At 43.6% G+C, this 22,332-nt stretch overlaps 1 protein-coding gene across 2 annotated transcripts in view; it reads right to left on the bottom strand.

The window, feature by feature from the left end:
- Nucleotides 1–22,332, bottom strand: part of DHX37 (DEAH-box helicase 37) — a 29,000-nt gene that overhangs the window by 3,995 nt on the left and 2,673 nt on the right. The window contains exons 2-25 of one of the 2 annotated variants that reach the window (XM_075012832.1): nt 21,080–21,249; nt 19,814–19,926; nt 19,152–19,485; nt 18,092–18,240; nt 17,292–17,384; nt 16,469–16,565; nt 15,311–15,439; nt 14,516–14,617; nt 12,760–12,874; nt 12,246–12,341; nt 11,407–11,477; nt 10,208–10,352; nt 9,815–9,891; nt 9,243–9,475; nt 7,804–7,915; nt 6,742–6,848; nt 5,164–5,352; nt 3,711–3,835; nt 3,259–3,375; nt 2,559–2,731; nt 2,005–2,119; nt 977–1,114; nt 268–362; nt 97–170 (exon numbers count right to left, since the gene is read on the bottom strand). In XM_075012832.1, the coding sequence (XP_074868933.1) occupies nt 97–170; nt 268–362; nt 977–1,114; nt 2,005–2,119; nt 2,559–2,731; nt 3,259–3,375; nt 3,711–3,835; nt 5,164–5,352; nt 6,742–6,848; nt 7,804–7,915; nt 9,243–9,475; nt 9,815–9,891; nt 10,208–10,352; nt 11,407–11,477; nt 12,246–12,341; nt 12,760–12,874; nt 14,516–14,617; nt 15,311–15,439; nt 16,469–16,565; nt 17,292–17,384; nt 18,092–18,240; nt 19,152–19,485; nt 19,814–19,926; nt 21,080–21,249 (3,169 nt within the window). The remainder of the gene's footprint in view (nt 1–96; nt 171–267; nt 363–976; nt 1,115–2,004; nt 2,120–2,558; nt 2,732–3,258; nt 3,376–3,710; nt 3,836–5,163; nt 5,353–6,741; nt 6,849–7,803; nt 7,916–9,242; nt 9,476–9,814; nt 9,892–10,207; nt 10,353–11,406; nt 11,478–12,245; nt 12,342–12,759; nt 12,875–14,515; nt 14,618–15,310; nt 15,440–16,468; nt 16,566–17,291; nt 17,385–18,091; nt 18,241–19,151; nt 19,486–19,813; nt 19,927–21,079; nt 21,250–22,332) is intronic. The other variant, XM_075012834.1, reaches the window with a different exon arrangement.

Raw genomic sequence — 22,332 nt, 5'->3', positions numbered from 1 at the left:
CTTTCCAGTTTGAAAGTCCCTTTCTTTTAAGAAGGCTCAAGAGACTAACACTAAGATACTGGGTGGCGTGACATATGTTTGACTGTTTTAACTTACTTAGACCATGTCTTCAGCATTGTGAGTGGACTGGACAGCAAACAGTGCTTACAAGAGCCCAGCTGTTTGATGATCTAAAGTAAACATTAGCATCTGTTAAGACACTCGCCATAAAGTAAATGGATACTCTGAAAATGTAGGGGGAAAGCATGCAAGTTCTCACACACATACCTTTCCTTCCATTAAAAACTTGGCAAAGTATTTGTAGCGATCAATACCCTCTGGGTAATCTACCTCCACTGCGGGAAGCTGCCAGCCTACTCGATCTGAAAATACAGGTCATATTAAGTCCTCCAACGTTGAATGTGAATTTTCTGTCAGTGTAAGCTGGCAGAACACAAAGATGTTGCAGGCATTGGTTTGAGCATTGGCCTGCTAAACCCAGGATTGTGAGTTCAGTCCTTGAGGGGGCCATTTAGGGATGTGGGGCAAATAGATTAAAAAAAAAAATAAATGGGGGGGAATGTTGTTTGGTCCTGCCAAGAGGGCAGGGGACTGGACTGGATGACTTACCAAGGTCCCTTCCAGCTCTATGAGATGTGTATCTCCATATATGAAGATTATTATTAGAAATGCACAGCTAGTAATGGTGACATCTGAAGGCCACCAATATAGGACTGGGTGTGACACGCCTCAGCAATATCAGTGCCAAGAGGTTAGTACGCTTGCAGTTCTATGCTAACTCCAGAGAACCCAACGGAGCAACATAAGCCTTATCAAGACACTTAAAATATTGAAAATGAGCAGGGTTCAGTCTTTTTGCAAATAAAGACTTTTTCTTCCATGGCCTTGCAGCCAATAGGGAAATACTGAGCAGTTTTCAGTGAATCTAATATTCATCAGAGCTACATTACAACATGTAACGTTTCAAGAAACTCACAGAAGACACTTGGCCTGTGGCATCTTATTCTGCCTGTTTCAAGGCAATAAAATGGAGGAGGATTTTCCAAGGGTTTCCCAAAGTGACAGTATGGTGGTAACAGGACAGGTATCCATTCAGGTTCAACGGCCGAAACACCTTTGGAATGGAAACACATACCACAAAATGAAGCACATGTTCAGCCCTGTTTACGCAGATGTAATGTACAGCGAAACTGGGACTTCCCGGAGATGAGCTCCTCAAATGGATTGCCACAGGTTTCCCCTGGATTCTAGCAGAGTTCTGACTGACCTAGAGTCAAAGAGCCATCGTGACCAAGGAGAGCGGAGAGGGACTCTGAGTTTTAGTTTCAGAGCCCAAACTTCACTCTCCTGCTCCATTTTGCAGGGTGGGAAGCAAAGCACCATCTGACTTGATCAGGCCCATTTCTCATGGGCTGGTCTCTGGAAAGCAGCTGCCAGCCACAGGGCTCCAGCTCCTCCATTGGTCACATAGCTCCTTTGAGAGTCTCTCTTCCTGTTTATGACAGTCAATTATGGGTGTGGAGACAACTGCTCGAGCAGCAGGAAGGAATGCAATGTACAGCTGGGAGTTCTCTTCCCAAGCCAATTCAACTCTGCACCTAGACAAGCAAAGACCACAAGGAGTTTTTCGGGTTGGTCCAGCTTTGGACTCGATGATGACCTGAGAGGTCTCTTCCAGTCCTAGGATTCTATGAGGTAGAGGGACACAAGGAGCCAGGACTGGAATATCGTTAAACAAGGAGGAAATCAGCAGCAATTTCCAGGGTTGCTCTGGGGAAACCCACAGCTACCTAAGGCTGGCGACTCTGCAGGCTGTTTCCACCTGGGCACAGCTCCTTCGTCATGGGGATCAATTCCAAGTCAATGGAAACTAAACACTGCCCTCTATTGATCTCCACCCCGGCCAGCAACAAAGAGACTTGTGCTGCCAGCAAGTGATTTCTCCGATTCCCTTGCGAAGTGCTGAATGGATGTGAAGAGGGAGCAGGAGCTGAGCCATCTTACCTTTCATGTACATTTTAGTAGTTTCAACAATTTCTTGATACACCACATACTCTGGGAGTTGTTTGAAGAGGACAGAATTTGGGTGGATAAAAACCGGGTCATCCAGCAAAGCAGTCTTAAAGAAAAAGCACCAAGAACTTGAGATGAATAGCAGTGTGGAAGGAGATACTGGTTATTAGCAATCCACTTCCCTGCGAGCACCTAGTGTAAATCCTTCACCCATTTACCATCCATGTTCTCTAAGGGATAGAGATTCCCCAGTTTTCTGCCTCACCTTCCTTCAAGGGACCTCAAGACACTTTGTAAACAGCTGTTTGTTCAGCTTTGCAATATCTTTAGGCAACACCTCAGAAAAATCACCCCATGCCATGAGGGTGGTAACAGCAGCATGGAAGAGTTAATTTCCTACAGAGACACTGGAGCAGGGCTGGGAACAGAGCCCCAAACCTGTGTTTGGGTGACTGGACTTTGCTAAGCACAGAGCTCTATTTCTAAAACCACCGTGTTACAGGAAGATGGTCATGGTTAAATTGACCCACACCACTCATCTTTACCTTGTAGGCATTTCTCCATTTTTCATCCAGAAGTTCCTCTGCCTGGATCCTTCGGGCAATATGATCCCCTAGCCCTGCTAACACAATCTGTCTCAAATAGGTCACCTGGGACTCCGTCGGGGGCTTCATTTTTGGATCAACAAAGAGGCCAGCGTCTGGCCAGACTGAATTTACTGAGGGAAAGAGGAGATAAAATTCTCACAAAGTTGGAAAGAAACAGGTGTGACTAGAGAATCCCAGTTAATTTCACCACTACCTGGAGATAGCAAGTGGCTTGAGTTGAAGCAAAGGAGATTTAGATTGGACATTAAGAAAAACTTCCTGTCAGGGCGGTCAAGCACCAGAATATATTACCTAAGGAGGTTGTGGCATCTCTATAATTGTTTAACTTGCTCTTAAATGTCTCCAAATACTTGTCAGGGATGATCTAGATGGTGCCTGGTCCTGCTGTGAGTGCAGGGGACTGGACTTGATGACCTCTTGAGGTCCCTTCCATTTCTAGTATTTCAAACTGGCTTGCTATCTAAAGCCACGGGTATTTGCCTTGGAGGCAATCTCTGCTTAAATTGGTTTACAAAACAAATACCAGTTGTCAGCCACAGAGGATGGGCTACGCTGCTAGCAGCATAAAAGGCTGCAGCTTGCTGAGCAGAGGAGGCCCAAGCCAGCAGCTGAGTAATATCTGCGGCTCAACTTTTACCTGCTGACGTCAGCTGCCCCCGTAGGCGCCTGATTTCCACCATGGCTTTGTATCGCAGCCCGTTCACTTCACAGAACTTAGGAGTACACCCTGCATACTCACAGGCCCCCACAGCTCCTGGAAGAGAATATTTATTCAGCAGGGAAAGGACAAAGAGTTTCACCTCCCCTGCAAAAGGTCAGTTAGCTTCCCAGAGTTGAAATTGATTTGGTTGACGAACATTTCCCTCAATGGGGTTGTAAATCCCCCAGTTTTTGTCTAGTAACGTTCACTTATTGGCTGGAACTAGCCTGGACGATGCACTGGTGAACATATTTATCGTCCAGAGAGCAAGTGATAGACTACTGGACCCAACTTCTACAAACAGGAAGTAGCTCTCCTTATACAGCTTGGACTGACATTAGCCACCTCCCCACAATAAGCTGCACGTTCAAACCCCTGGTAGTAGATACCTAACATCACCATGAGGTCTCCTAGCTTTTGAAAAGGCCCTTGTCCAGCCCAGATCCTTTGCATCTGTAGAACTCTAGCTTTCTTCCCTCTGAGCTTCTCCGTCTCTTCTTCGCTTACAGCTGGTCTAAACCAAAAACACAGTCAATGCACTTTCAAGCTTTCTAGCAAACACCATAAACCAGGTCAAAACATCTCTGTATTTTCCCTTCTGGTAGCATTAAACACCAGATTAATCTCAAACTGACAGCAAAAAACCTGTATAAAATGGGACACTAAACAGAAAACCCAGGGATCTGCTAGTCTTATCATCTCAGCCGGATACAAAACAGATACAACTAGGAAAAGAAATTCCCGACCCTACACTTTAGTGGTTGTTCTACCACATGGGAGAATGAAGCATGAGCTCCAAGCCTGGAGATATTAAGAGGCTACAGTACAGGACCAGGGATGCTGCAGCTGGAGAAGCTAGTACTACATCCTGTCCTATCCTATACATCTGAACAGGGTACTGAGAAAGTCATGGGATTAGAGATACAGATTCACCAGCTATGGACCCATTTCCCAGTCCGGCTGGTGAAACTGAAGAACAAAACACGACCCTGAGCGGGTTTTCAAAAAGCTAAATTTACTGACGGGGATCAGACTGACACACACCACACTGGTCACATCTTGCCCCTCCTCTAATCTACCCTAAAGCATTCCAACTTTTGGCTACCAGTGCCATGACCACTGAGGTCAGCTTGACAGGGTTTGCGTTTTAGTTTATTGTCCCTAACTCTTCAGCAGTGCAATCAAAAGACACATGTTAGAAATGGGGAGAAAAGGTCTCCAAGAGGTTGGAATTTTAATTAATACCGCCAAGCACAGCACAGAGGACACTCGCTGATACAGTGACACTTTTACTTCTATAGGCACTAGTTCCACAGGGTTGCCATTACAGATGCAATGCAGAAGGGTTAAGAGAAACATTTCTGTACTCCATAGATGAGGGGTCAGAAACTTTTCACAGGCAGAGTGCTGAAATTTGACCTTTTGACCTTCGTGAAGGGTCCGGGTGCCAATGATACTTTTTAAAGTCACTATTAGTCCTACTTACAACAGCTCTATTAATACATAAATGAAGAAGCTGAGCTTTACCATTCAGGTGGTGGTTGGATTGGTAGCATTAGCTGGTCTTTTGTTAATCCACAGGCAACGTGGCTTTGGGCAAGCTCCCAGCTGCAGGGGGGAGGAGGGGCAGGGCTAAGCTCTCACCTCACATGCGGATGAAAATTAGCTCATGTGCCACTCTTGGTCTCCTTGCCAGGGGCTGCTGACCCCTGCAACAGACCACCTCCTTGCACAGCCTGTCTTGCCAGTTTTGGCTGGAACTGCAGCGAACAATAGCAAGGCACTCTTGAAATGGGATTAGTGCTAAAGGAACCTATCTTTGCTCCAGTGCAAGCCACTCACCTCTCAAACTCTTCAAAGAGCTCTCGCACGGTCATTGCAGACACGATGGTAATGGCATAGGGGAGGCAGCCGTGCTGTTTACTTAGAGCAAGCATCTTAGCATAGCGTGGGGCCACGGGAAAAGATGCCATGGTCATGCCCACGGGACTAATTGGACAGCTCAGCTTTGCTATCTGCAGCTCTTTCAGCCTGGAAGAAGGGGAAACCCAGTCATGTGAAAACAGCATTTTCCCCCGTTAACACAAGCTTTTTCTGTAGATTGTGACTAGCCATCTCTTCATTGCACACTTGTACTTTTCTTGCTTTAATCACATGTGACTTTAGAAGTGATGAAAGACACAAAATTCAGCCCAAATTCCTCTCTTCCCAGCACTGCCTCTGCTCTGCCCTGGAGGAACCACCTCCCACTGTCAAGCCAGGAGCTCTCAGCGTGTGAGCAAGCCGACCAGCTGTGGGGACAGCTTCTCCTCCAGGAGTCAGGGTAAAACACCATTTCAGTTCACAGAAGGAGAATTGCTAGATGACAGTTTCTTATCCCTAGGGCTGATTTAAATGTTCACATCGAAGGAAACTCCATTAGTTTTAATTCAGCCCTTTTATTATTTCATTTCCAGTCCATGTGCAAGTACTTCTTTCAGAATAAAACTGTGAGGTACCATGAACTGTAATTTTCAGTGATTTAAATGAATATCAAAAAAGGGCAGATTCCAGAGTGACCATCCAGAGACTTGCGTCAAAACACAAAAGGGGTGAATTAAAACCAACTGTGCCGAAGTATTCTGAAGCTTCATCTCCCAGTTATCAATCCACTCAGCGATCGAGTCCCTTTGTTTCACTTTTTAATTGATGCAAACACTACAAGGCATAGGAAGAACACTGAACACGACCAACCAGGATTTCAGTAGCACATGAAGTGATCCTCACTGCTAGGGTATATAAAGTGTGTCAAGAGCTGTCTGGATTCAAGGGCAGGGGAAATCCAATGACAGAGGAGCAAAACCCAAGACATTAAAGTCTAAATTTGGATGTTGTAAACATCAGTTTATGACAGACTAGAAAGTGCAAAAGATTCCGGGAAGCAGCTTAGCTGACAAACGTGCTACAGGTTGAACCTCTCGTCTGGCACCTGCGGTACCTGGTCAGTGCTGGATGAGAGAATTTGCTGGACGATGGGAGGTCAATATCTAGCACATTCCCAACACTTTCACTGCTTACTGGGCTCTTAGAAAACGTTTAAGAGTAAATTACAGCTATATTTGAACAGCACAGAAGACTGAAAGCCAGGACTGGTGGCTGCAAAGAAACTTTATGGATCCCTGGGAAACTCTGCTACAGCCATGATAAGTGGTCATCTGGCTAACTAAAGTCACACCTGATTACAGAGTTTGCTGGACGAGATTAGAGAGGTTCAACTTGTACAGCACTGATAGAAGAGATGGGGAGGCAAAGCTTTGCCAATCATGAAAAAGATGATGTAGGGGGTTGGAAAATAACACTTATTGCTGCCTCCAGCCACTGCTATGATCCTCACTGAGTCATCACTGTGAAGAAATTTGTGGGAGACCTCAAATACGCTACCTTCCTGTCTTGGGTGGTTCCTGCAGGGCTCCGAGTGCTATGAGTAGCTCTTCAGCAGCTGCAAGTGCCTCTGTTGGAGGTGGGGTAGGAAATGGGAAGTTGATTACCTAAGAACACATGAAGAAATGAACGTATAACTGACACTGCAACAGCTGAACAGTTGAGTTTAGATGTAGTTCAGAGACCAGGTTTGGGTTCCAAAAGCCAGAGAGGGAGAGAGGCCATATATTTAGAACCCCACAACACAGAGAGAAACAGACACAAAGAAGGGGATGGCTAGGGCACATGATTAGGAGTTCAGAATATGGGGTTTTATTCTCGATTGTTAGTGGATCAAAGTACAGCCTTCAATAAACCTGCTGAAGGCCTCTTCAGAAGTGCTGATTACCCAGAACTCCCCATTTAAGGCAATGAGAGTGTGGAGGTACTCAGTACCTCTGAAAAAGTAGTCTGTGTGACTCAGGAGTACCCCTCTGTAAAATGGAGCTATTGCCCCTCATGGGAGAGGTGAGAGGAGAACATTAGTGAAGCTAATATACACAAACTATGTAAATGTAACAGAGAGGAAGTGATGTCTGTCTGGATCTGGGCGAGTTTTTTCCCATGTAGTTGATGGATCTCCATTCCAAACGGCTAAATGTAGTGCCGTGCATGTTGAATAGTACCAGATACCTTTATATAAACGTAGTTTTTTTTGTTTTTTGTACGAACATAGCCCCCATTTTTAAAAAGGAACAACAGATTTATTCTCCTCTCTACATTTGTAAAACGCCAGGCCTGTGCTTTGCGGCCTGTTTTAATGAGCTTGCCTGTGAGAAAGCGCAGTGTTTGCAGAAGAGATGAGACTGTAAAGCCTACGGAGGTGGTCTGATGCAATGCATTGCAAGACCAGTGCTGAATGCAAACCAACCCGTTATACCTGCCTTCCCTTGCTCATTTATGATACACGGTACAATGTATCATCAAACCAGACAGACACTGGCAAGGCAATTTATACCGATTTCTGGCTCCCAGCAGACATCTTACAGAGTGCTACAATATAAAGCTGGACTTTTGGTTTACCTTTTCAATGTTTAATGCTTTCATCTGTAGAATCAAATCTTCCACAGGTCGCCTCGTAATTTCCGGTGGAGAAAATTTCTCAAAATCACTGAAAACTGCAGATGAATAGAGCCTAATGGAAGCAGTGCTGGTTAGATACCTATATGAACCCACAAGATACACTTTGCAGAGATGGAAACAAAAGCAAGGTTTTTTTTTTGTTTGTTTGTTTTGGTTTTTGCTTTCTGCTTTGGACTTTTTTTTTTAAACGATTTTTTAAACTTTTAGTGTTCTGCTTTTAAATCATCTTAACCACATTTCTATCTAACAAACCACACAAAGAGAAATCAATTCATCTTGATGCATAAATTATTAAGCTAGCAATACAAAATGGGAGCCTGACATAGACAGTGTTGACAGGTATTTCTAAAGATCACATTGGTACAAATTAAGCCAGCACAAGCACCAGCTCATTGTGTCCGTCCCTCATTGTACTGTATTTTCCTCCACTACATGAGATTGTATAGTTAACATATCACGCAGGAGGTGGCTGGTGGAAATGATCGCACTACATGTGTTTCAGTCACATAATAGAGCTGCTGTCTATGCTGTGATAAAAGCTAAGCCAACTAATACACTATCTTCGAGCGTGTCTTCACTCGTGACCGAACAGACTGACAATAATCAATCCAATAGGGGTCCATTTATTGCCCCTTGTCTATCACTTTGCTCTCTAAAGTATCGTTTTGGTGAAGTACTGCAGTGGATGGGAAAGAGCCAACTGTCAATATTCACGTAGCTGAAGCTGACATACTTAGGTCAACAGCCCAAGGTACTATAGACAAGGTTTTAGTGGGTTATATTCTGCAGTGCCACACCAGTCATTCTGGGTAGTTCCTCCCACTGAAAGACATCTCGTTCCTTGAGCCAGCGGCAGCTAGGAATGTTACAAGTTAGGAAATCATGACTTCTCAGAACTACAGGTGGCTGTAGAGTCCTAGCCAGACTTTTCTTTTCAAGGCTGAATAGGCAAGGGATTTTCAGGAAGACTTCCAGAAGTTAAGCATCTAGTACACAGTGGCTCTGTCTACACTACAAAAATAAGTTTGAAGTGAGCACCTTCGAAGTTGACCATCTACACACACCCTACTTTGAAGTTTAACTTCGAAGTAGGGGACTACTCCATTCCCAGGAATGGAGTAAGGACTTCAAAATTGGGCTCCCTATTTCAAAGTTAACTTTGAAGTAACAGAAAATGTGTGTAGACTCTCTGCCGGCTACTTCAAAAAGTTAGTTCCCAACGTAGACAAGCCAGTAACTTGCAATCCTTTCCTCGCGTGGCTAACATTACCGAGGGTCTCTCCTGGTATTTTCCTTTCGCTTGGCTGACCAAACAGAGGATAATTTTCAGACACGGATGTTGCCTTTATGAGAAGCCTACTGAGAGGGAATTGGCTAACCTGTAACAGTGCCCTGGCTCCGTGCGGCCAGCTCGTCCCGCTCGCTGGTTTGCAGACGCCTGAGACGTCCAAGTGACTCTGAATGATGAAACCCCGGTAACTTTGTCATAGAAGCGTTTCTTGACTTTCCCACAGTCAACCACATATTTAATGTTGGGAATAGTCAGAGATGTCTCAGCCACGTTGGTTGCTACAACACACAGTCTTGTTCCAAGAGGTGGTGGTCGGAACACCTGCGGCAAACACAAGTGGGCAGATGAAATGCACAGCCTGTAAAAAAACATTTGCAGGGTCTACTCAAATAAGCTAGAAAGACAGAAGCAATCACAAAGAGCGTGGCTTCACTACACATCTCCTGGGGTGTGAACTGAGCACAAAAGAAGCAACACACGTCAGCAGAGGCCTGCTTTCTCCACTACCTGAATCTCCCATTGGAGATTCATCCATTCAGATCTGCCCATTGCAGGCTATTCAAGATGCTAATTTTAAGCACACAGACCAAGTGCTGCTGCATATTTTCTAAATTCAGGGATTCATGATGGTCATTTAGTCCTGTGCAAATAAACCTTTACCTTGGCTTGCTTTTCTGGTGCTAGCAAAGAGTAGAGTGGGAGCACAAAGAGCGGAAGGGAAGAATCAGGCTTCTCACCTGTCAAGAAACAAAAATGGGATTCTTAAAAATATGGCAAGCAAACACGAGGTGTTTCGTTCCCAACAGTGTCCTGGCAAATTCAACTTTTCGACATGAAAAAAGTCAGACCTTTGTAAAAGACTTTTTAAAATTCCCATCCGAAACCCCGCAAACCTCAGCCTTCGTACAATAACGCTTTACACTGCACACACCCAAATGCTAAGACACCCACTTAGAAACGAAGGAAAGAGGACAGGTGGCCAATAATAATTTCACGTGTTGGTAAGCGAAGTTTGTTTTACACATGTGATTTTTCATTTCAATAGTGTCAAACCTTCTTCCAAACCATCATCCCCCAAATCCAGGTCAAGGTCAGAGCCCACAGCTTCGTCATCATCATCCATTTCAGCTTCTCGGTCCTCATCACCTTCATCCACTGGCAAAACGGAGTAACTGTTCAGATCAATTTTAGGTAGCGGCTAGGAGTGAGAAAAGGAGAACCATTAAGCCTTCTGGATTTAACAGTTGCAGATGTGCAAAAGGCTATTGAAACCAAGTAATAAAGGCAGCTCTAGGGTCCCCATCCTGAACTTTCATTGACCTCAAGATGCATGAGAGTTGGGCCCTAAAGGATTTCATTTGTACTACTCAGCAAGAATCTGGATCCGTAACCAAGGGGATCAGGAAAGACAAACCGGTTTAATGTCTTCAACAAGATTCTGCGTAGACATGATGTTTCGTACATCAGATTTGTCCCATCCCCACAGTCCTTCTGTACATCAGACAATTTTACTTATCGGGGTCTAAAATCAGAGAGCCATCTTTTCATAATTTAATTATCTGTGGGCAACAAAGTTTCCATCACTTACCCAGTCAGCGGCCAAACACCAGTTTTCCCGAGCCACCAACTCCAGAGTTCCTTCACTTAAAGTGCTAATTTATTAGTAGAGGTTGCACCTGCTAAAACTGGCACTCTATGGCCCATCAACATCCTTTGTCCAGCAGGACCAGGGATATTGCTGGACCAGAGAGAGTTAGCTGGCTCCGCGGGGCCAGAGCCAGAGTGAGCATTCCCCCAGCAGCCCCGTGTGGGAGAGCATGGACGGGAGCTCCTGCAGCAGCACAGACTGGGGCTGCTGGCTCAGCAGCAGGTGGGTGAGCAGCCCGTGGAGGCCGCTAACATCTTGTGGGGCCTATATAAGGAGCCTCCCCTGCTCCTGCAGTTTCTCATTTGGGACTGGTCAGGTATCAACTGTGCCACACCAGGGAGGTGCAAACTGCATAAAGGGAATCCAGGTCCTCCCCTCTTAGTGCCCATGGATGCATATAAACCCTCTCCCTACCACTTAATGTAGCAGCTACAAATCTAAGTCCAAGTGGGATGGAACTGTTAAGGGACAGACAGACTGCTTCAAGTTTCTTATAAACCACGCACAGAATTAAAAAATCTGTTTGAAAGCTAGACTCCCGCTCTTTTGCGACGATTATCCACTGATCTGAGCGCCAGTTCCATTCCAGTTTAAAAGTTATTACCATAGTTTTCTTCTGTTTGGATTTCTTAAATTTCTTTGTTTCTTCAACCGATTCTTCCTTCTCTCCATCTCCTAAGAAGAAGCATGTGGGATTATCAGAGTGCTGGAAGTGGACTCTGCAGAACACAGCATAACATCGCCTGTCCTTAAGGAGCTCAAAATTCCAGACATCAAAACAAAAAGCAGCAAGTGACCAAGTGGGACAGGGGTCCTCAGAGGCATTTTTGTTACGTTAAGGAATAACTGCAGGTCAGTGGATGAACTCTGGCAGATTGCCGTGAAGCACTGTATTCTGGGGAGGAACCTGAAGCAGAGGATTAGCTTGCACTGGGGGGAGGATGTGAAAGTGATTTTCCATTTTAGGAAAGCACACCATTCCTTGCAAGACCCAAAAATCCTCCTGTGGCTTCTCTCACCCGCTCCTATACTCAATTCAAGGCTGAAACAGTGGTGAAATGTAGTGGAACCCAAGGTAGCTAGAGACAAGGGGGTGGGGTGGCCGGGGGGGAACCACACAACACAGAAAGATCTGTTTTCTGAAAGGTTATTTAGTTGAACCTCTGTCCTCAGCATGTCTCTCGGAAGATCTTGTCTCAAGTTTCTTTCTGGAACATTCACTGATTAAAACCGTGGTGTCCAATAGGCTAACCGCTAGCCACATTTGGCCAGTTGAGTGTGGCTAGTTGCCTTCAACAATAAACATATTTCCAGAATAACATGGCTAGCTCACTATAGCAGCACTGGTTGGACACCACAGGCTTAAAACATTAAAAGTTAACATATGTCTCAGTACAATGTAAAAATTCAAAGCCAGCAGCCCTTGACTCCCTGTGGCGTTACCTTCAGTTTCATGTCTACGGAATGGAAAGGCTCTTCTGAGTCTTCTGCAGAGCGAGTGTACTTCTGCTTGGCCTGTTAAGAACACCAAAATCCCTCCTGCAAGAGAACAAGTCACCTTAAATCCAAAGACAAGTCACTTCAAAAGGGAAATCACAGAACTAGTGCTCACTCCTCAGAGAGGACACTGTCAAATATGTCCAGCACTACAAAAGAGGCTGTGTGATCCACTTCACAATTCTTTACTAACACGTGAGAAATCACGAAGAACACCACAGCATATTTAAATAGATGCTTATTCCCCCAAAACATCCCTTGCAAGGTATAAAGTACCAGATAGAATGTTGTGCTGATTCTTATGGTTGTTTTGGGTTTGTTTGGGTTTTTTTCCCCTTTTTGAGGGGCTGGGGTTTGTTATTAAAATACTTTTAGATCCTGAAAGCAGTTAGACCCTTTTGGCAAACATTTCAAGTGTAAAAAATGTTAGATGCTGAAGAGTTCTCTGCAACCCTCTTACCTGCAGGTAACATTCGGTGGATTTTACAGACCTTTCTGAAACATTCCCCATTATAGTCTTCTATTGGTGTTCTCTTATTAAAATGAACAGTCACAGGGAATTGCCTTGCATCTACCTAGAAAGGAACACAGCCGGAAACAATCCCTATTTTTATATTACAGCAGAAGTCGTTTTTACATACTGTAGTTCAGAAAGAATCAGAAAGCTCATTAAAGCCTTAGTAAGGTATTCTTCCACACTGCTAACCAGACTTTTTACTACACTCTAAAGAACCAGCTTATGCATTTGTTTTAAATAGCCCAGTTTCTTGTAAACCATGTCTTTTCTTTTCTGTCTTTATGCTAATTTTTACTGTTTTGACCCTCAAAATATGAGTGCAGTGAATCAGCTTAAAAAAAACCAAAAAACATAGGAAGTAACTCAGACCAGCAGTTCCCTTGGTAAGCATTCTATCTGAAACCCCAGTATCTAATAACAGAGAGGAAAGCCATGCTAGTCTGTATACTATCAAAACAAAAAAGCAGTAAAGTAGCACTTTAAAGACAAACAAGCAGTAAATTTCCCAGTATCTAATATATAGTTAGAGACCCAGGAGATTGGAAGCTCACTCCAATCAATCTGTCTGGCTTTTCCACTAGGGTGCAACAGCATTTTTCATACTACAGGTTGTACCTCTCTAATCTGGGACTCTCTCATTCGGCAAACTTCATAATCAGGCATGACTTTAGTTAGCCAGAGGACCATTTATCATGGGTGTGGCCAAGTTTCCCATGGTTCCATAAAGTTTGTTTACACCCACCAGTCTTGGCTCTTCGTGTTCTGTGCTGTTATTCAGCTCTAATTTACCCCTAAATGTCTTCTAGGGCCCAGTAAACAGTGAAATTGTTGGTAATATGCTAGACAATATTGACCACCCGTCATCAGACAAATTCTTTCGTCCAGCATTGATCAGGTGCTGTGGATGCTGGATGAGAGAGGTTCAACACGTATAAAAGAAATTTCCTATTATACTTCACATTCAGTCAACCAGAATTGCCACTTTGACTGGACACCTCTCTTTCCAGTATATCTTTCTAAACAAACCAAGGTTTAAAATTCCTCATATCTAGCTTGCTACCCACAGAAAATTAGCTGTAATATTTAGTGCAACAGACTCATCGCTCACAACATGCACTTCTACTAAACACAACAGCAGTAAATCAACATTAAAGTGACTTCAAAGTAAGAATAAAGGCTGTTAACCTGCCCTAAGGATGCCTTTCACCATCTGTACATTGGCAGCATCACCACTGCTCTGAGGACTTTGTAAACTGCTTCAGCAGAGCCATAATTTTGTATGTTGCCAAAAATAGCAGGCACCTCTCCAGGCCCTACCACACCAACCGATGACAAGTCCCCAGAGAGATACTTAGAAACTAAAAGGCTTTTAAAAAATTTAGTGTTAAAATGTGAGGGATTCTACTCTGTGAATAGCAGAATTCCAGTCAGATCATTTTCTAAACTGTTACCGTCAGTGTCTGAGACCTCTTTTTTCTGTGGAAGCTGGAATTCTAAGAAAAGCCTTAAAATGCATAGTTCAAAGCAAAGTACAAGCAGGGTAATTCCCAGCACAGCTATTGCTGTAATGACTGCAATGCTGGCTGAGAGGACAACAAAAGAAAAACTCCTCTACAAGCATCTAGATTTATAAAGGAAACTGAAGTTTCATTCATTACAGCCATGTCAGCAGACACCATCTGGCTGAACTGTTTCTTACCTGTACAGCAGGAGGAACAACAGGAAACAGTTTCTTGTTATCAGTGAAGTCTTCAACACGAAGGGTTGCAGACATAATGATTAGCTTCATAGGCTGCCCTTTCTGTAGAAACGTAAGCGGGCACCTGTAATCATTTTTGTAGCACTAGACATACATACATATGTAGCTATAACACATGTAAGCCTCAGCCTCAAAGCCCTCTTAGCCTGAAGGAACACAGTGACCAAATGACACAAGAGAGAGAGACAAATATTGTGGTCCTTAAACAGTCAAAAATCCTAACTCTGCTATGCACTTACCAAGAGGCCAGCCTTAGACAAGGCACCCATCCTCCTCCTCCTGCATGACTGCTACAGGCAACATGAGAATCACTCACTTATATCGTGAAGGATGAGGGCTTACATCCTAATGTAATGGTGAATGTCCGCACTTTCTAAATAAATGTCTAATTTTCAATCCCACTCAGCTCTTGGACTTGATGTTTGTGATAGTGACTTATGCAAGTTAAATGGGTAACTTGTAAACAACTTGTTTTCTTTTTCATCAGTGTTTAGGTGTACTACCTGTCAGTTTCACTGACCATCCCCAAGTTCCTGTGATAAGACAAAAGGGGCCCCCTATCTACCTTTGCTTTGCTATTTATTAATCTAGCTTCCTTTTTATTCCATCTCATCTCTGAGTAAAGGAATCCTTATTTTTCCCCACTCTTCTCTCACACAGAAGCCTTTCCATGCATTTCACCACTACTGTCCCCCATTTTTGACACATATCTGCTCCTAGTAAAAAGACAACCACCTCTGCTTTTCTGACCTTTCCACGAAGGGGCACGATGCGAGACAGGAGACCGATCAGGATATCTGTGTACACGCTTCTTTCATGAGCTTCATCAATAATGACCACTTTGTACTTCAAAAGCAAGAAGTCCTGGGGGAAAAAAGAGGGAAGCCAAGGAACCTCATCACAAGTCCCAGTTGGGTCTGTCTCTATGTGATGGTTGGGTCACTCATCTTAGTCTTCACTTAGAATTTAGAATATCTAGATTTAGATATTTAAAATCTAGAATATCTGTCCCGTTCACTTTCATATCTGAGCACATCACAATGTTTAGTGCACTACAATGGAAAGTCTTGAAATTGGTTGTGCTTCATGAGGGTGGGAGAGAAGGTCAGTGATCCAAATTTGGGATCATCTGTCCTAATACCTCTGTGAGATAGGAACGTGCTATTATCCTCATTTCAAACATGGGAAATGGAGGCATACTGCTAGTCTAGCCATAGATCACAGTCTAAGTAATTTGCCCAAGGTTACACAGGAAGCCAGTGGTAGAACAAGGGCTTGAACCCAGGTTTCCCAAGATGTGAGCTAGTGTTTTAATCCCTGGAACAGCCTGAGGGCCTGTCTAACTTCGGGCTGGACAGATGGGCAGCAATTGATCCAGTGGGGGTCAATTTATCACATCTAGTATAGACTTGAGAAATTATTGCCCTTCGTTCTCTTGTCAATACCAACCCTAACCCTACACCTCAATGAGAAATGCAAGGAGATGCGACCAGAGATGCTCTCCCATAAACATACCACTGCGCAGACGCTGGGGTAAGTAGATCAAGCTATGGCAACTTCACCTATGCTATTCACATAACTGAAGTTGCATAATTTAGATCAATCTCCCACTGTAGTGTAGACAGCCCCTTAATCTAAACAACACGATGAAGAACTCCCAACACCTATTTCCTTACAGATCAGTACAGCAGCTGGAACAAGAACTGTACCTTCTACAAGCATAAAAAGTAGCTATAAATACCTAGTCATCAAAAATACAACTTAGCTGCTGAAAGGGGTTTTTGTTTCAGGTAGGAATGCTTGTCCTCATGGCAAGTCCTAGCAGGAATGTGTGGAATTTCTCTCTAGAGGCATTAAATCCCTTCCATTTTTTCGCTGCAGAAGGTAGTTTACCTTCTGAATTTCTTTCAGCAGCACACCATCCGTCATGAACTTAATTTTGGTTTCATCTGTTACATTTCCTTCATACCGTATTTGATATGAAACGACCCTGCAGAGAAAAATAAATCAGTATTATTCAAACAAAGCCACACGCTTTAAAAAAATTCATTATAGATAAAATGTAAAAGAACTGGGAAAGGAAGGCAAGTCAGAGTTCAGGTTAGAATCTATCAGAGAGGCAGCTGTGTTAGTCTGTATCTTCAAAAACAACAAGAAGTCCTGTTGCACCTGATAGACTAACAGATATTTTGGAGCATAAGCTTTCGTGGGCAAAGACCCGCTTTGTCAGTGTCTTCAGCCTAGTTCAGCTAGGAGTCAGTACCACAGTGGAAGGTGGAAGATAAGAGCTTGCCTGAATCTCAGCGCCCCAGAATCCAGCACATGCAGAATGCTACTGTCCTATACAGGAACATTTCCCTCTAAGGAAGCAGGACACAGAAAAGCTCCATTTTCAACTTGCCCAATGTTATGGCACACCTGCTTTTCACCCACGCCAACATAGCAAAATCTCCTTCCACATCTCCTCAGCTATCTGCTAGGAGGGCATGTTAACACCAAGATCATCATCGTTTTTTCTAGGGAGCTGCAGAGTGGAGCTCATTGAAAACTTCTGACTGTTCCTTTCTGGAAAGGCTAGAAGAACAAGCTGCAGCTAATCCGACCCCCAGATTTCATACTTCCAACCTGTCACACTCAGCAGAAGATTTATACTAATAGGCAACAGCATTTTGTTAGTTTTGACTTTCCTGGTTAGTCCTGATCTTTTAGCCCTTACCTGTGTGACAAATTCATTTCCTTAGCGACCCGATGAGACATAGACACTGCAGCTACACGCCGAGGCTCTGTGATTCCAATGATCCCATCGGAACTAGGACAGAGAAGAGCTTTTTACAGACAAACCTAGGAAAGAGGACAAGAGCATTTCTTCTGGATAGGTTTTGGCTTGTCTACACATTCCCCTTTGGGGTTGGAAGGACCAGGTAATCGCTACCAAACTGGCTCCATTGGGGAAGACGCCTGTGCTGGAGAGGGAATACTGCAGAAGCAGCCTGTTTACTGGAACTGAGCTGTAGCAGGGCAGCAGCATCTTGGATGTGCTGCCTAACCCTGTAAAAGGGGCCATCACACCTGACAAACTGCAGATTTTTTTTCCACAAAGGTTTAATGGGGTTCATTTTGATTTTGCAAGGAACACTTGAAGAGAGTCTTTGAGAGAGGCCCCCACCAGCTTTCCCCTCAGCCAACCTACCTTCACAGTCACTGACAAGCACTAGAGCTCTACTGTGAAAAATAAAACAGTTATGTTTAAAAGACAACAGCAAAATGCTCAAAAATAATTTATCTGGAGGATCTTTCTGCAAACTTCAAAATTGCCCATGTGGTTGTTTTCCATAGATTTTTTCTTCTCCTTCAGATTCACTTCCCCTCCGTCTAATGTAGGCACTATTATTGCTCATAGTGGTGACAGCACTAATATAGGAGTCTAAAGCAGAGACAACATTCTAAAGACAGAAAGGGATAGAATTAAAGAGAAAAAAACTCACAAATTTTCGGTATAAAATAACAGACCCCTACCTGGCATAGCCAGCTTCATACAGAAATTGAGGTACTTGAGTGGTCTTACCACTCCCCGTTTCTCCACATATGATGACAACAGGATTCTCGTTAATGGTTTCCATGATAACTTGTTCTTCAGCGAGGATGGGAAGCTTTAATCTCACTTCCTATTGAAAACAGAAAAGAAACTTTACTTTCAGTAAGTGTCTCTTAACCCCTCTTTCTGCTTGACTTTTAATGGGCCTAGTACCATTTAAAAAAAGCTGTGGGAAAAGTCTAAAGTAGCCCACCCATCCTGTATTTTCCACTCCCAAAGTCACAAATGGCATTTACGCATACAGTCCAATACTTGTAAGAACAGAAGCAGCTATAGGCTCCTTATATCTGGGGCATCTTGGTAAAACTCTGCCTTCCTTGTGGCTTGAAAAGTTTTAAAATGTAGGGTAAACCACTGCCTGGCCATCCTAGGGTCAGCAAAATATTCCATCCTGACTTCTAAAAAGGTATCTGGCTACTCAAGCATGAAACTAAACCAATGCTCTGATTTAGTAATTCCACATTGTTACCTAAGATTCACTTGAGTTCAACATTTCAAACATCCAGCATTTCAAATGGAAACTTGCTCCATAATTCACTATTATGTACCTGCTCAATGATAAGTGGACCCTTTCAAATTCCTGCAGAATTAAATTCATCCAGAACTATATTTAGCATAATGGAGAGTGAAATTCAGTTTAACAAGTAAGATTTTTTCATTACAAGGTTTAAGATCTCAGATAATTAATTCCTTGCATATTTGGAATTAGGGGCAAATACGTGTTCTGAAACAAAACAAAGTTGTTTCTTTTGCTTGATAAGTTCAAACCCCAAAGCCGTGTGTCTGTCTACCAGTGGCAACACTTAAAGCAATTCTGGGAATGCACTCTGCACTGTTGGCAGCGTTGTTATTGTTAGGGACTGATGCAGGCGAATCCCCCAAGTCATACTCAAGTACTTGCCATGAATGATGGCGAGTGCTGCTCCGATTTTTCCTTCTTGAATAATGTTTATTGGGATGGATAGATTAACAAAGACTGACCTGTATCTCAGGAGATCTGTCCACTGGGATGAAAACTGCAGGTTTGGAAGGTGGTTTATGAGCAGCTTTTTGATGAGGTGGTGTGCTAGGTAAAGTCTGTTCACTATTCAGTGGCTTCTTACTGCTTTCTTCCACCTTCCCACAGTTAAAGCTGTTAGCAGCTGTCTTTGCAATTGCTTCTTTATGTTCTTCCTCTTCATCCTCATCAGAATTATCAGCGGATTCAGACTTCATCTCAGCCTCCAGTTCCAGATCTAGTTTGTGCCTTTTTTTATTTGCACCACTGATGCTACTAATCTTCTCTGGGCATGTGGTACCTGCTTCCTGCACTGTCCTAAACCAGAACATTTATACACATCATGGACATCTTCCCCAATATAGTTGGTGTTTTCACACTTCAGATCCTCTGATCGGATGCTCCCCACTCCCCAAAAAGGAAATAATCTCAAAGAACATTAGGCTGTAATAAGTCTCATTTTCCTTCTATGTCACCACAACTACCAAACTATTCTGACTTTAAATAACTTCAAAAATCTAGCAAGCGATATTTATAGTAACATGAGTGAAGAAGTCATTTAAAGGTGCCTTTTTTGCTATATGCAACACAGAGACTACGAAAGCCATAACATGCCGGAGTCAAAACAGCAGTGATGGAAGTTTACCGTTTGGTCCGATACATGCGTTCTCCGATACCCAGCTTGGAAGTGGTGTACAAAAGTTTCATTTCAGCCTCCGAAGCTTGGACTTCATTTAACTTACTTAGCAAGTCAGCACGCTAGAGAAAAAAAAAATCACATTTAGAACTGTTGTACTCGCAAAGAGATTCACTTCAAGTTCTTCTTCAGCTACCAAATCAATTTGAATTCAGCTGACTGCGGGGACAGAATGTATTATATTTGCACAATAAGTTAGAGATGCTATGGAGGTGTTAGCAGTGACTCCATGAGTAAGGCTAGTCAAGGATCATCATCCAGATTATTTCTTTACACTTGATTTTTTACAAGAATGAAAAGCTCCACTACCCCATAGTACCAAAATATGAGACAAAACCACATGAAGTAATCTATCCCCAATGCTTTTAGTTTACAAGAAACATTTTCATCTTCAAAATACTTGGCAAATATGGGCCAATCCTGATAACAATACCCCGCTAAGAACCATTTTTATACTATTGATGCTGTAAGTGGTTAAGTGACTTGCTCAGAAAGTACTAGATCTCAGAAGTCATAGGCTTCTAGACCTAATGTCCTGCCTCCTCACTGCACTCAGATGTTAGACTAGTAGAAAAGTGGTAGGACTCCATTCAAACATTGTCCACAGTCACACCGTGTAAGAACAGTCCACACACAGCTGTATACTTTTACTATAATAGGCAGCATTTAAATAGTGAAAACTATTCCAATTTAAAGTGGCAGCAGACTTCACCATCAACATAGTAGGAGTTTGCAGGGGTGCTGCAGCACCTCCAGGTTTTGGGCATCACAGCCCCATGTCCCTGCTACCCCAGTTCCCAGCCACTGGCCTGCTGCCTAGGGGCTCAGACATTGGTTTCCTGGGGGTGTCTGCTGCCAGCCTCAGGTCCCATTCAGTTGCTGGCTCTGCACACAGGGGATCAGGTAAGGGAGGGTGCAGGATGCAACTCAGCATCCTCTTTCCAAAAATTATTCTTACACCTCTCTATCCTTCTGAAACGCATGCAGCAGTCTACACAGTTCTTGACACAACGCTGGGTCACAAGAAGGTGTTTAGACACTTCTTCTCCGCTCACCCAAGCTGGAGACAGGCAATGCCATAAATATGATTTGAAGGAGAAAATCCTTGCTTGCATCCTCTAGTATGCCACAACAGCAGCTCTGGTTAAACACTGTTCTCTTTATCATGACCTCAGTCACAGCTGGGCAGAGCCTTCCGACCAAGATGCAACATACCTGTTTTTTCTTCTCCTTCTGCTCTAAAACTTTCTGCAAGATTTTCCTCTGTTTTTTGCTTAAGGGCTTCTTCTCTTGTCGTGTCTCACAAGCTACTTTTTTCGTCTTCGTCTTTTTAGCTGGCAGGACCAGGGCATTACTTGCATCCACTCCTTTCAGCTTCACCTCATCTGAAAGAGTCAGTTTTGGTCAGTTACAGGCCCCACATAGCTTATTTTTAACAGGCTTATTGCAAAGCTCACTGATGTTAATTAAAAGGGTAATAGCAACAATGGGTTGGCTGTGCAGGGAAACAATGCTCCTTTCCCTACGGTTGCTTTTCTGATAAAATCTGCCCTTGTTTTCCAGTAACATGACCACAAAAAAGGCTAAGTTTTTATAACCAAAGTGTATCAAATAATTCTTCTCAGGGAAGTGACCACTACTCCTGTTTTCATAACAAAGAAAGGGATACTTGCAAGCTGAGAGACTTGTCCAAGCCTAAACACTCAATAGTTTTATCACATGCCTCTAAAATGTGCCTTGATTTTGGGCCGAACCTACTCACACCTCTTGTTGATCCTAAAATGTAAGTAAACCTGGATTTATTGATAGGCTCAGATCTGACACTAGGGCTATGTCTACACTAGCCCCAAACTTCAAAATGGCCACGCAAATGGCCATTTCGAAGTTTACTAATGAAGCGCTGAAATACATATTCGGCGCTTCATTCGCATGAAGGCGGCCGCGGCACTTCGAATCATGGGAATATGGGGACTTTGAAGTAGGCGGGGTCCTTTCGAAAAGGAGCCCCGTCGGGACGAGCCGCGCGGCGGTGAGGTGCGTCAATTTCGAAGTGCCGCGCATCAATTTCGAAGTGCTGCGGCCGCCCGCATGCTAATGAAGCGCTAAATATGTATCTCAGCGCTCCATTAGTAAACTTCGAAATGGCCATTTGTGTGGCCATTTCGAAGTCTGGGGCTAGTGTAGACACGGCCTAGGAAAGGTACAGCACAAACACAGTGTAAGTTTCCACATGCTACCAATGACAATGGACCCCAACATAATGATAGCTGGAGGTGGTCCTTCCAAATAATGCAGTAATTCAGCCTTCTCTGGAATGCCAGCTACAATGAAGATTCCTGTAATAATCTATCTAAATACTCTGCTTAAAATGATTTGCTTTTAGAGACAGCTGCTGTCCCCTGCAAGAATAAGTGTTGTGCTATCAGTAACACAGAACCAAGTCCATCAAAACAACTCTTACCTGTGAT

Source organism: Carettochelys insculpta, chromosome 18 (assembly GCF_033958435.1).
Source record: "Carettochelys insculpta isolate YL-2023 chromosome 18, ASM3395843v1, whole genome shotgun sequence".
NCBI lineage: Eukaryota > Metazoa > Chordata > Testudines > Carettochelyidae > Carettochelys > Carettochelys insculpta.
Note: the sequence above shows the minus strand (reverse complement) of the source record. Positions and strands in the feature narration are given on the sequence as shown.